Genomic DNA, 14,943 nt, shown 5'->3' on the forward strand with positions numbered 1-14,943 from the left:
CCAGTATTTGTGGTGGTGTTCACATGACTGCCACACTATCCCTTTGCTTCTACCCCTTCCCCAGTATGTGCATGAACCACAGCCTGCATTTCAGAGTGATGTTTGCAAAGAAAAGGAAAAACAGGTATTTGTTACGAATCTATATATCTTAGGATTAAAGGCTATTTTATGGGGGGGTTTTAAAAATTAAAGATTCTGGAGAATTTTTACTGACAGAAGATAGGAAAACATTAAAAACTTCTTTACCTTTGCTCTTACAGAATACATTTAGAAAGAAGGGTAAATGGGGGATCCCTGGGTGGTGCAGTGGTTTAGCGCCTGCCTTTGGCCCAGGGCGCGATCCTGGAGACCCGGGATCAAATCCCACGTCGGGCTCCCGGTGCATGGAGCCTGCTTCTCTCTCTGCCTGTGTCTCTGCCTGCCTCTCTCTCTCTCTCTCTGTGACTATCAAATAAATAATTAATTAATTAATTAATTAAAAAAAAAAGAAAGAAGGGTAAATGTTAAAATACCAATAGCATTATGTGCCATCTAGTGAGATCTTTCAGCCAAAAACCTTCCCAGCTAAATCTGCTGTAATTTTTGTATAACTTATGCCACTACCCCCACCATCAAGTAAATGTGTGCTTGAATTATTTTTCCATCTGGCCCTCTTGTGGCTGGCTCACAGCAGATGTTTGTCCCAATACTGCCTAGACTTAGTGGTGATGGTCTGAATATTTTTCCTCTGTGTGAAACTACCAGGCCCAAGTGAGGAACACACACACGCACGTGTTCTCATTTGCACTGTGCTGCAATTAATGGAGACGATCAGCCCCCAATTTAGGTAAACACGAAGGGCCTCTCTCTCCATTGCTTTGATTATCTCTTATTTTCATGGAACCCTGGTGGTATAGATCAGACTATCTAATAAGCTTACTTCCTTTTATTTTAAGAAACACAGATGTCTCTGGAAATAAGTTTTTCTTACTAATTAGAAAAAAAGTTTCAGTATTCTTCTTAGGATAGAATTCTTTGCTATGACTCTTGAGGAAGTTACTGAGGGAATAATCTGTGTGCCCACAAGTGAAATCATTTTAGCAAAGTAACCTATTATCCCAGTGGGTATCATATTTCCATAACCTATTTCGTGGGAACAAAATGGAGAAGCCATCCGTCTCAAAACCAGGTGTTGATGTTGGTCCCTGCAGGGTGGCCCTGTGCGGAACTGCCTTTTCTGGAGGCTAGAGCTGTGTGGCTTTCTTGCTCCTTGGCTGGTACACCTGAGTCCATCCCAAGGCTAAGAGGAGAGAAATTGCCTTAGCAGTTAGAAAGCAGCTGCTGTTGTCAAGAGTTCACAAGTGGCTTTTACCCACTAATGGAGCCCTGAAAGCATACATAATAGACTATTTTTCTTATTTTTAGTTCAGTTCTCTCCACATTGCACACAGAAATAATACTTTAGAGAGCTTTTGAAAATTTTACCACACTATATTAATTTTATGTCAGGAAAAAAATATGTTCGATGGTGGTTTTTTTCTTCCTGTACCTGGGTTCCAGAAATTTCCAAATGTCTTACTGTTGGGCCTTAGATGTATAAAATATTCCGTATATGGCCATGGCCTACTCACCAGCATTCATCTGGAGGCTTTTACAGAAATTATTGACATTCTATACTGATATTTTCTCTCACAGATCCAAGCTTTTAAAGTGCTGGTAAATAGGACTCTTCCTCTAGCTTCCTTATCCTCTCACCTGGAAACAAAATATAGACCTATAGTTATATCCTGAAATGCTCTGTTGGCTTAAATGAATAATCATTTTCTCGTAGGCAGCATTCATTATCACAGCTGTTGTCATTGTTACCAGTCATTGAGCACCTTTGTCATCTTGTGTGACATGTTTTGGGTCTCCTTCAGGTGTAGACACTCTCTTAAGTTACCCAATCCACATGGCAGAAATCAGAAACATCTGGTGTCCTGTTTCCAGTTGGCACAGTAGCGATGGAATATCATCAGTCATCAGCCTAATGCATGTTGGTTCCCTTGCATAAAGCTTTTGGACACCTCTAGTCCAGTATTTCACGAATTGGCAGGAAACTAGATTCCTTGTGGTTCTGTGACTTGGGGCGGCCCCACCTCCCCACAACTCACCTGACTGCTGCTACTTGCTGACATTTGGTCAGTTAGACAAAATCTCTCAGAAGCTCTACCCAAGGCCAAGGCACTGCCTGCTACACCTGCTGTGGAACTGCTTTGAGAGACTTTGCAAAACATTGGGTTTTCCTGCCTTTTTCTCTGTCTCTAAAAATGGAAAGGAGCAAAACTTTCCCTTTTCCCTCCTATAGAAAATGACAGTTGCCTGCAGCATGTTTTCATGCATTTTGAAACATAGTCTTGAATCCTTTTGAAGTAGATCAAGTATGAGTCTTAATTTTGCTTAAGTGAAGACAAGGCACAGAATGGCTTTGGAAAAGTTGTTAAAGAATGGTATTACTTGATCGACGTGATCCCTTCATAAGTAGTAGTTAGGTATCAAAAAAACTCTGAAGGGTCTAAGACTTTACCAACTTATAAGTTAATAAGTTATCCTGCCACAAATTTGTGGATGGAGGCACAAAACATGAAACTTCAAGGTCAGAGACAATGGACTTTACTACTTGTAGCAATAGTGGTAGCCAGAGTATCAGCGCTTGTGCCATTTCTCCAAGCCTCAGTTCCTATGAGTTGATGTGGATAACCTTAAATGATGGCTGCACACACAGAGAGGAACCTTGAGCTTAGGGACCCCAAATCTTTTATAGTGGACAGGAAACATGTCTTCCCTTTGTCCCAGGGGGAGACATTATCTTTATCACATAGAGCTATAAACCAGCCAATCCTTGCTCCAGAGGGGAGACACCATCTCTGTCTTCCAAGGCTATTGGCTATGCACACATCCTTAGAAAGATATCCCAGAACCAAGACTCTTAGTACTTCTATTTGTAAGACTCCAGAAACATGAGAGACTCATGGAGAATTGTTTCCAGGCTTTGGATTGTAATGTTTTGTTTTGTTTTGTTTTTATATAAATTTATTTTTTATTGGTGTTCAATTTGCCAACATATAGAGTAACACCCAGTGCTCATCCCGTCAAGTGCCCACCTCAGTGCCCGTTACCCAGTCACCCCCAGCCCTGCCCACCTCCCCTTCCACCACCCCTAGTTTGTTTCCCAGAGTTAGTAGTCTTTCATGTTCTGTCTCCCTTTCTGATATTTCCTACTATTTTTTCTCCTTTCCCCTTTATTCCCTTTCACTATTTTTTATATTCCCCAAATGAATGAAACCATATAATGTTTGTCCTTCTCCAACTGACTTATTTCACTCAGCATAATACCCTCCAGTTCCGTCCACGTCGAAGCAAATGGTGGGTATTTGTCGTTTCTAATGGCTAAGTAATATTCCATTGTATACATAAACCATGGATTGTGATGTTTTTTAACCAACATTTACAAATTTGCATCTTAAAATCTGTTTAATGGAAACAAAGTATTCCACTTCAGGAGTTCTTAACAAAAAGAGCATCCGGAGTTGCAAGACCCAGTTTCATGCAGGCACTCTGGGGTGAATGAGCTTGTCTCCATCTGGACGTGCTAATGGGGAATCTGGAAAGACATCAGTGCCTTTCATCCCAGGTGGGAGCCTGGGATAAATGCTCCCAGGAACAATCAGGAGGCCTTCACAGGTAGGGACACTGAGCATTCTTCAGGCAGTGTGGTACTTTGAATTTCCAGAGCTATTGACTAAGAACTGAGATTTCTCAAAGACGAATAACTACCTGGTTCCTTGTAGCATTCTTAACTGTGGTCAGGACCTTGATCACCACTCTGACACTCCACTTTTCCCTCCAGCACCCCTGCCCTCATCTCTACCACCCCTGTCTTTCCCCTACTCACTCCAATAAGGCATTTGTGCAAAATGATACACCATTTGCCATGTGGCAGGATAATCACAAATTAGCTTTCCAGTCCCTAAAAGTATGCTTTTCAAGAGAACTCTTGGGGTCAGTGACCCTACAGTGCATCTTACTTGCCTCTGAACATGGCAGGAATCTTTAGAGCCTTCTGAAGCTGGAACATCCTCTGAGAAAGCTGTCTCTGCCAGATACATTTGGAAGTTCCAGAAGATTATCCATCAGTTCTTGGTCCCTAGTCTAGATACTCTCCAGACTCAGAATGTTATTTGGCTTTCTTATCTTCTGCATTTCTCATCACTGTTTTCTCATCATTTATCTCAGTCTTTCTCATCATTCTGTTTTAGTCTTTTTTACTGACACTTCTCCTGCATTCCTTCTAAGTATTGGGTTCTCCAAAGACTCCTTTCCCAGCAACTCCTGTTTTTATGCCTAACTTCTGGCTGTTTTCTCATATCCTCAGCTGTGATTTTTAACTATCTTCCATGTGATGGAAACCGCCAGGTCTGCATCACCAGCCTTGGCCTTCTTAAGCTCAGGACATGTGTATCCAGCCTTCTTAGACATCAGCATTGAATGCTCCTCAGACATGTCACACTCAACAGGTGCCAGTCAGGGGCATTTGGATGGGCGATTTACCCATCTCTCACCTGTAAACTCCCTACTCCCTAAACCTGTTCCTTCCTTCCAGTCCTCATCTGGTTTAGACCATCTCTCTTGGCCTAGTCATTTAAGCTGGAAGCATGCATATAATTTTTGACTCCTCCCTCAATACTCACACCTGCATGCAATCACCAAGTGTTTATGTGCTCCTTTCTCTCAATTCAGCCCTCTTTCCTATCTCCTCATCAACAATGCCTTGGTCCTCATCTTAACTAACTCTCATTTATGGGAGAGAGAGAGTGAAAAAGAGAGAGCGCAGGCCAGGAGGAGGACCAGAGGGAGAGGAAGAAGCAGACCCCCCATTGAGCAGGGAGCCTAATGTGGGGCTCAATCACAGGACCCTAGGATCAGGACCTGAGCTGAAGGCAAACACGTAACCAACTGAGTCACTCAGATACCTCCATTTCAATAACTTCTAATAGATCTCATATCTTTGAGGTTCTTATTAGCAATCCAACCAAAAAGAAAATCAGGATTTTTTTTTTTAAACAGCTCTAGTGGCTCTCCATTACCTATACCATAAAGTTAAGACCTTACATGGCACTTAGACTTTGGTTATCCAGTCTCTACAACCAGTCTTTGACCTCTACAACCACTCCTACATGTTACATTCCATCAGCACCAAACCACTGTCACTACCTGAAAGGTGCTATCTTCTTTCACATGTGCTTCTATGCTTGAGAGCCCTCTTCCACGGGGTGCCCACTGGGCTCTTAGCCATCTAGTTGAAGCATCTTCTCTAAAGTCTCCTTTGATTCTCTCACATGATTCCCTTACATCTTGCACATACCAGGGATACAGGGCTTATCTCACTGTATATGCAATAAGTGCTCCCTCTTCCTGATCCATGTGTTCCCCAGAGGAGAGCCCATGCCTGCACTCAACTTTGTTACCTCCCAATGCTTGGAGCAGAATAAACATTCAGTAAATGTTTTATGAACTAGGGAATGAACGAATAGGATGAAAAAAGAAAACACTCTACTCTATAGAGACAGCTATTTCCCCTATATCCAGAAATTATTACATGGGTCATGATGAAGGAACATATTTGACAATATAGACCACTCTATATAAAGACTGAAGAAAGGACGGTGCATTAATATAGAAAGGAAAATTTCACAGAGAACTGACATGTGGGCCATTTCCTTCTGAGGATCTAACTCTAAAGGATGCAGAACATTCAGAGGATGATTCTTGATAAATTGATAAAGATATTTATTCAACCACCTATTAAAATACCCCTTATATTAAGTGGATCTTTATCTTTTTATGAATAAATTTGCTAACAAGGTCAAATAAACTAAGTTACTGACTCAGCAGATTAGTGATTAGATATAATTGAAGAAGAGTTAACTGTTTGGGGTGAGATTTTAGAAGTGAGATTTCTAGTTGTACCCCAATTGTAGTCCAGCTGGTTCTGCTTAGGCTTGGTCAGACTCTACTGGCAGGAAGAGCTAATACCTCCTTTAGATAATAGTTGCTTTGATCCCATAATATCTCTTGACTAGACCGCTTTATCCTGAAAAAATATTTTGGGGAAGATATTTTTTCACATCTGACTTTCTTATGCCTAACACAGTGCCTGGTACATCAGAGGTACCGATAAAGATTGATGGAGTGAGTATAGCTGCTAATTACATTAGAACATCTATTTAAAAGTAACTGCATCATGCTAAGCCTGAAAAAGTGAATTAATCAAAAAACTCAAGTTTAATCAATTTATTTGCTAGCTGTTATGACTCAGGACTATCCATTTTAGTGCTAGTATATCCTTTCCAAAATAGCTATTTTGTTTTGATGTCATTAATGTTCTGTCTGGGACTTGACAAGAACTAGAAGTGCTCTTGAAATGCATTGTCAGTTTGGAATCAGACAGTGTCTTCATCCTTGAGGAAAGGCTGTCTTCCTACTTGCTCTTGTAAGAAAATGAGCATGTAGTTAATCTAGGAGCTCCACCAGCTCTCACTGGGCATTCAAAGACAAAAGAATACTGGAACTGATCCTATTTGACATTGTTTGAGCCAGGACAAGATCTGTCTAATCTGATTTTAGAAGAATTTAAACAAACTCAAAAGAAGTCTTCATATCCAAGGATTGATGTTTGGGATCATATGGTTTGAGTTCAAAATAATGATAAAGCAGTGACATAAAACAGAATAATGATACATGATAAAATAATCTTAAATTGTTTTTTCTTTTTTTTTTTTTTTCAATTTCTGTTTATAATGTGAAATAGAATCTATCCACTGACTGATATTTGCAAGAACTGGACCTGAAACTAGATACATATTTTTTGTCTAATATGATAGTACAGTGGAATTACATCCTGTATATGTTGAACCAAGTGTACTCAGTCAGAGGCATAATCCAAGAGGCAAAGGTTGAGGAAGTGAAAATGACCATTTGAGTAGTGTTTGTAATCCTGCCCAACATCCAGCTCAGGTGTGGGTTTCCATGTGAGCATGACAAGGGCCACGGATGTGTATTTATCTTGAGTCATTCCTGACTCTCATGTGCCTTTTCTAGTGTGAACAACACACTGCATCAAGTATGATTTTATAGTATAAGGATTTGTGTTTCCTGGTAACATGGCTCACCACTATAAGCCCAGTACTTCTTATGGCATTCCATTGAAGCTAAATGAGCACTTTGATTGTTGGTACTATGAGGGTTGATATGGTATTTATAAAGTGGCATTTTCCAAAAGGCCTTCTGAAGGTAATTTTGGTCTTACAGGGTTTTCATCTTAAGAAGTGGCTTAGGCTGAGCCTGTTTGGAAAAATCTAACTCTAAATTTTGAGAATAAAACTGGGGTAGATTTTGAAGACAGATGAATTCACGAGACTGAAGGATCAATATTTTGCACTTGATGAAGTGGGTTTTTTTGTTTGTGTAAAGCTGAGTTTGTTTGGTAGGCTAAGTTTGAGTCCATCGTAATGAAACTATTCCTTAGGGTAGTGATTCTCAACACAGGATGATCCCTGCTGCCTCCCCCACTCCCTCTTCCAAGAGACATTTGGCAGTGTCTGGAGGTATTTTTAGTTGTCACAACTGAGGAGGAGATACTATTGGCCTATACTGGGTAGAGGCCAGGAATGCTGCTAAACACCCTACAGTGCAGAGGATAGCCCTCCCACAACCGAGTTATCCAACCCCAAATAGCCATGGTATTAAGGCCAAGAAATCCTGCTCTAGAGTGAATCTGAGTGAACAGTTTAGCATGAACTGGCCCAACACCAAAGGCAAAGTCTAAAGAATTTTCAAAGTTGTGAGCTTTTTCTCTTGGGACCTTTTTCACATTTATGTGATTAAACCACAAGTTTAATGTTGATGGTGTTAGTTATTAGCTCTGAACTGGGGAGGTCCCTGGAATGTACATGATTTGGAGCAACTATTATAGAATTGGCTGGCCCAGCCCTTGGTTTCATAGACCTGCCAGAAAGCCAAGTCCTGGCAGAGTCATCAAGACACCCTCACAGATTGAAATCAATTGAAGCCACCCAAAGACTTATTAAGTTCAGATCTTTCTACCAGCAATTTATCTCTACAAAGAAAAGTTACATGACAGGAGATTCCAATTGGACACTCTGGACTCCGTTGTCAGGGACATGTATGAAAGGAGACCTGGAACATTCATGCATACTGTATGTTGTATTTGTTTTTTTAGGAATGATTATATACCTTTCCTTTACAGCGTAAGTCACCCACCTCACAGTGTAATATCCTGATTGGTAGCCTCAGTTTTTCAGTTATTCCTGTTGGGGTTCAGATCCCAGATCTGCTTGTTGGTGAGCTGGGAAGGAGATGGGCATGCTCAGAGGGTGTCTGAGAGCAGCCAGTGAAGGCACAGTTCACAGAGGTGTGGATGAGGTCATGGGACCATCCGGTGGAGAAGCCCCCAGAGACTAGGAGCAGTAGGAGACCATTAACACTGCTCCCACTTCCAGGCCTGGAGGAACTCAGTCAGTTCCTGGGACACGGTGAGAGCTGTCCCCTCAGGAAGGAGCACGCAGGACAGAAACGGTGGCCTGACAACCTCTGCTGAACTGAGGCCCCACGTGCAGAGAGTAGAGGCATAAATACTCCAGCGTCTCCTTCCTCTTGCTCATGCCTCTACCTCCCTGTGAAAGTGAGAAGCAGCCAGCCTCCCAGGGCACAGAGCAGAACAGAGAATGGGTCTGGAGGAGCAGCCATGAGCACCCAGCCCACTGTGTAGCCCTGAACCAGTTGCTTAACCTCTCTGGACATGTGTCCTCGTTTCTCACGCTAATCTTCATACTGCTGGTGTGAGGACTACACAGAGTGATGTGCATGTGGTTTCTGGGAAGTGCCAGCGTGGAGAAGGCACTTGGTACCTAGTACGCAGGGCCTGACATCTAAGGAGATTTTCTTTTCTTCTTTCTTTTTTAAAAAAGATTTTATTTATTTATTCATGAGAGAGAGAGAGAGAGAGAGAGGCAGAGACACAGGCAGAGGGAGAAGCAGGCGCCATGCAGGGAGCCCAACATGGGACTTGATCCCGGGTCTCCAGGATTAGGCCGTAGGCTGAAGGCGGCACTAAACTGCTGAGCCACCCGGGCTCCCCTGAGGAGATTTCAAGACCAGATGAGGAGTTGGTGCTGGGCTTTTGGAGGGACAAAGAGAAGTACGTGCTGTGAGCCGTCATCTGCCCTGGTTGAATTCCTCAGGGCCTGCTCGCTCTCGTCTCTCTCCCACTTTTGTGATCTGCGAGAAGTCCCGGCATCTAACCTGGCACCCTGTTATATTCTCCCAACAAAAGCAGTGGAGTGTTCCCTCTTTCCCTGTGGTTCTCATGTTGGTGGGTTCCCGTCCTGCTCCCATGCCCAGCCTCTCGCTCCTGTAACGTCTGTTGTCTTTGGGTAGAGGATTCCCTTCAGTGGCCATGTTGGGGCTACAGGTCCATCCCCAGGATGGCGATAACCGGGTTCCTTGTCACTTCTTTCTGAATATACCATGGACCTCTTTCTTTCAATGATTTCTTCCACATTACACAAATTATCCACTCCTATATCCCTTTATGCAGTTTAATTGCGATTTTTTTCCTCCTTTCCGCACTCCAACCTTAAATTTTAGTTTAAAGCCCTTTGAATCAGGTCAGCACAGGTTCTGGCCAAATACATTTTTCTGGCATTTGCTAAGTGCATTCTGACAATACCAGGATCCCATCAGTTCGCTCGCTTGGGATGTGGGCCAGGAGGACGGGTCCCTGTTTGGGGTGCCTTTTATGTTGCCAGGCATTTCTTGCCATGTCCTCCCTCCCCTTCCATACTTGTGCTGTGGGGAGAAGGACTACCTGGCCCCTGGCCCAGGAACTTCTCGCAACGCCTCTCCTCTTTGGCCCAGCCCCAGAGATGCGGCAGATCTTCACGTCCTTTCTCTGTCCAAGGTGATGAGAGGACATGACTGGTGATGGAAAAGTTGGGAGGGAGGAGCGCCCTGGCAGCTGTTGACTTGCAAGGTTAGTTTATTACAGTCACTTCTGACCTTGCTTCAAAGGCAGGGCTCAGGGTCCTTACAGGCACGTGCTTGGGAAGGCGTACCCTGCCCCTTCCTGCCCAGCACCATGACCTGGGCCTCCCCTGTTCCTTCCTGGCCTTGCTTTCTGGGGGCAGTATGACAGGCATCTGCCTAGAGGGGTTGTGTGGATTTGGTAGACCATTCATGTGAGGTGTGCTTAGTTGCAGTGCTCAGGAGATAGCACCCCACGCTCCCATCAAAGCTGACACACTACCTTCCCCAGAGGCTCTCTGGGGTGTGGACCAGCTTCCCATTGGCACCATGATTTGATTCATCATTGTCTGTTGAGCTCCAGTGTCTGGCATTTGCCTCTACCTCTTCAGTCTCTGTCTGCAAACTTTGCTTCTTGGGCTCTCTGTTCCACACTACCGAAGAGCTTCATCCATAGCTCCAGACACGTGGCAGCTATCCCAGTGGGAAGTGTTGTTTGCCTGTCTCTACCTACAGCAGCCATCACTGCCCTTAGCATGACGTCCCAAGTCCTTGCACCCATTGCCAAAGCCCAAACACCAGGGACCTTTCATTCCTCTGGCATGCCCTGTGCTCTCCTGTCTCTGCACACACTCTTCCCTCTGCCCAGAACATTCTTGTGTCCACTCTTCTACCTTTTAACTCACTTTCTTCCTGGAGACCCTGCTTAAATGTCATTTTGGCATAGTAACTAATGTGGGGGGGAGGGCGAAGTCCCTAGCCATGCCCTCGAACCCCACCCCCAGGGCACCATGCTTTTGCTTTTAGAACACTGCCATGTGTATAGATCTGTATAGATCTGTTTAATTGCGTCTGGGTGAGCCAAGGGGCTGGGATTTCCATGTTCATTGGTGGTGAGGTTCCCCCACCTTTGCTATGCAGAGGCCATGGCCAGGCATGTTGGTTCTCTTTGCTCCTCTGTAATCCCTGTGATGACAAGCCCTGGGTCTGTCTCTTGTGTCACTCATGTATCACTGTGTCTTTCACCACCAACACCATTGTTGGGCCAGAGAAATGCTCAGTAATTCAGGGATTGGCTATAGTGGGAAGTTGTGAACAGTTTCCACTCTGTGATGCTGATAAATGCCTTTGTTCTCTTTGGGTTGCTCCTGAAGGCTAGTATGATATGGTTCCTCCTGCTCCTGCGCACTCCCTGAGGGTAGATGATACTTTCTCCCCTGTCTGCCCCGAGTGGGGCAGCCTGGCATGGGGCAGTGATACAAGGAGTGGGGGTGTGGGTGTGGGTATGTGTGGAGTGGGTGTTGACAAGAGATGTCTTGATGAAAGAGAACAGGAAAGGGGGGGTAGAAATATTCTGGTGTTCAGGGTACAGTCTCAGAGGGCTTTCTGGGTGTCAGCAAAGACTCTGCACAGATGTTGGCTCAGTACCATGCTGGGGGCTCCTGGACATGAGAAGAAGGTGAGGTCTCAGCTTTTAGGGACCTTTTGCCCTTGTCATTTATATGTTGGATTAATGCAACTGCAGAAGGGCTCTGCCGTGGGTCCCAGCTGCTCCTTCCAGGGACCCCTCCCCCCACCCCACCGCATCACTTGTTATCCAGTGCCCTCTTTTGGGTGCCCAGCCACATATCACTGTGATCCCCACTGATGGGTTTTTATGTCCTGTTTCCCTAGCCAAAGACTGAGCCCTCTGAAAGCTGATATGCTATGTCAGTGACAAGTATGCTGCCTGGCGTGTGCAGTACCAGTGTTATCAGGAAGCAGCCATGTGTGTTTGCGCTTACAGTCACTCTCTATCTTTGATGGCTTCGCTTGACTAGAATTTGTGTGAATATTATTTGGTCATCATTAAGACCACCTTACATGCTGCAGATTTGCCATCAGGGCTGTGATGCTGAGTCTGCATGGTGGTCAGGAGGCAGTTTTGGAGATGGCTGCCTCTCCAGCAGCAATGACAAAGAGCAACCATCCGGTAGTCGGATCACACATAGAAATATCTCCACAAAGTGAGGGCCCTAGCATTTGAGGATGAAATCATTTAGGATTTCAGCCACAAGAATGTGTGGCTCTCTAGCATGTGCATGGCCATCACCATACCTGTCCAGACCACCAGGGCTAATCAGGGGCCAGTGTCATTGCTTCCGTGGAAGGAAACATGGTGGAGTGCACGTGGGCTGAAGTCATACTGCCACCAAATCATGGGTCTTTCCTACTTTGTATGCCCACTGTCCTGGGGATGGAGAGTAGACACAGGCTCATGGCAGCCCACTGCACCCCTCTCCCTGTCAGTGATAAAGCCACATGGAGGCACCCTAGCCAGTTTTCACCATATGCTCACCAATTAAAACTCAAATGTGTGCCACATGCTAGACTGTTGGAAACACATTTTCGTTTTGATGTGGCTATTCTGAAATAAATGTGTGCAAGGACATATGCCTTCTGTCAACCAAAGGATGACAGTGCTATTGGTAACGTGGTGCTTGTGCCATGCTCGTAAACCAAAGGATGTTTGTATCTCCTTGCTAAATGTTTTATTATCAGATGAAAAAGAAATCACCATAAAAATTCCTTTAATACTAAAGGGGATTTTTCTCAAGGATGTATTGTTCTTTCACTGTACTCAGCTCTGTCTCTGCTTTTGAGGAAAAGTGTCTGACAAGCCCATTCTTAGGTATATGGGTTCATGATTGTATGTCCTTTGGTTTCCTCCTCCTACTGCCAGACAGCACATCTCTGCCTGGAAACTTTGTCCTCACATCACCAGTTCTTGGGGGACCCCCAGCAGGGGTCTTTGCTGGACACAGGGTCTTTGCTGCCCCAGCCTACCTTCCCCTAGTCTCCCAGGGCAGCAGGTTCCCATATCAGGCTAGAAGATATACAACCTATCATGAAGCCATGGGCAGGCAGAAGGCTCTCTGACCTCTATACCCCATTCCTACCAAAGGGCATGAGAGACTCTCCTGGAGGAGTCATTCTGTCCTTTGGTGGTTGGAAGTTACCCAACCACCTTGGGAGAGGCTCTCTGACCTCTATACCCCATTCCTATCCAAAGGGCATGAGAGACTCTCCTGGAGGAGTCATTCTGTCCTTTGGTGGTTGGAAGTTACCCAAGGACATAAGGAGAGGCTGACATGTCACCTCCTTCAAATCCCTCTTTCTCAGAGGAAAGCAGCCTGAGAGTAGATGAGGGTCGGGGATACTGGACCCAATAATTCTGGGCAGAACAGCTTCTGGCTGGGAAGCTGAGGGAAGCTGAGGGTAGCTGAGCTCCCTGCCCAGTGAGGCCTGAGCTTTCCTCTCCCATAGTAATGGCACTGCCAGCCCTGCTGGCCTGTTCTGTATATTCCCTTGCTAGCTGTCCCCACTCACCTGAGCCAGCAGGTTGCCTCCACAGAGGGAGCTCCCTGGTCCAGTTGTTCTCCTGAGGTCTGGACAGATCTCTTACAGCCCCTGCCCCATGCAGATGCTGCTGCAATTCTGTATTTGAGTAGCCTATGCCTAGGGCTTGAGCACACACGCTTGGGACTCAAAAATGTGACTTTGCCCAGCCCCGAGGATCACACTCTCAGGAGTGACCTGTCTCCCTTTAGCCTTCACACAAGACATTTGGCTCAGAACTTTCTGTATCCTCAATCATTTTGCTACCCATATACAGTGCAGAGCTGAGAATTTTGCTCAGTAAAACCATGCAAAGCCATCCTATGCCATTTCCTGTTCCCTAGGGGATGGATGTCATACTTGGGAGTGTGAGCATTTTACCTTGCTACAAGCATCAAATCTCCAGCCTCGATAGGTTTACAAATAGTTCTATGCCCATGAGTGATTCTCCTGAACAACTCTCAAAATTATGGACTAATCAAATTATGAGCAAACCTAATTTAAGCAAAGGGCAACAGTCCTCATTGGTTTAGCTCCTGATAAAACTTAGCGATGCTACTGGTACATAACAAATTACCACAAACTGTGATTCAAAATAGACCCATTTATCGCCTCACAGATTCCATGGGTCAGAAGTTCAGCATGATTCAACTGGATTCTTAGCCCTGGGTACCAGGAGGCCACCCTCAAGGCTGTGACTGGCCTGTCTCTTACCCGGAGGCCCTGGGAAGAATCCACCTCAGGTTCATTTAGGTTGTTGGCAGAAGTCAGTTTCTTGTGCTCACAGGCTCAAAGTCCCTGTTCTGTGTTTTATGTTGGCCAGGAATTGCTCTCAGCTTCTAGAGGCCACTCGCATTCCTTGTCTGTCACATGACCCCTCTATCTTTAAAGCCACATGCTTCTAATCTCTCTTTCTTTTTTGCTGCCAATCAGGAAACACTGTGCTTTTAAAAAGTCTCACCGGATTGTTTCAGGCCCCCCTAGATAATCTCCACATCCTAGAGTCAAGTGATTTGAGACTGTTCCAGCAGCTGCACGATCCCTTCCCAGTGCCTAGATGAGTGTTCAACTGAATAACCAGGGGATTGGAATCCTGGGGCCATCTTTAGGATTCTGCCCACAACAAATAGCAAAGGGATGTCAACCTCATGTCTACTTTAACACCTCACTTGACATTCCCAAGAAATTCCTGTTGTGATGATAATCTCCATTGTTGTCTCCACCAGCTGAGCCTGGACCGGAGGCGGAGGTGGGGCAGGGTACGGATGAGGCCAGCCCGGAAGTAGCCCCTGCCCACGTGGGAGCAGAGAGTGAAGTGGAGCGAGCACTGGAGCAAGAGCCAGAAGAGCGGGCCTCCCTCAGTGAGAAAGAGAGGCAGAGCGAGGAGGTGAACGAGAAGGACAACTGCTCTGCCTCCAGCATCTCGTCCTCCAGCAGCACGTTAGAGAGGGAGGAGAAGGAGGACAAGCTCTCCAGGGACAGGGGAACTGGTAATACAGCCCC

The 14,943-nt window shown here is 45.2% G+C and overlaps 1 protein-coding gene across 21 annotated transcripts in view; it reads left to right on the top strand.

Annotated features, from left to right (window-relative positions):
- FHOD3 (formin homology 2 domain containing 3) overlaps window positions 1-14,943 on the top strand; it is a 465,123-nt gene that overhangs the window by 383,643 nt on the left and 66,537 nt on the right. For 16 of the 21 annotated variants that reach the window (XM_072732212.1, XM_072732222.1, XM_072732215.1 and 13 more), the window contains one exon: window positions 14,667-14,930. The exons of the other annotated variants lie outside the window; for them this stretch is intronic. In XM_072732212.1, coding sequence (XP_072588313.1) covers window positions 14,667-14,930 — 264 coding nt within the window. The remainder of the gene's footprint in view (window positions 1-14,666; window positions 14,931-14,943) is intronic. 21 annotated transcript variants of the gene reach the window in all.

The sequence above is a fragment of the Vulpes vulpes genome, chromosome 13 (assembly GCF_048418805.1).
Source record: "Vulpes vulpes isolate BD-2025 chromosome 13, VulVul3, whole genome shotgun sequence".
Lineage (NCBI taxonomy): Eukaryota > Metazoa > Chordata > Mammalia > Carnivora > Canidae > Vulpes > Vulpes vulpes.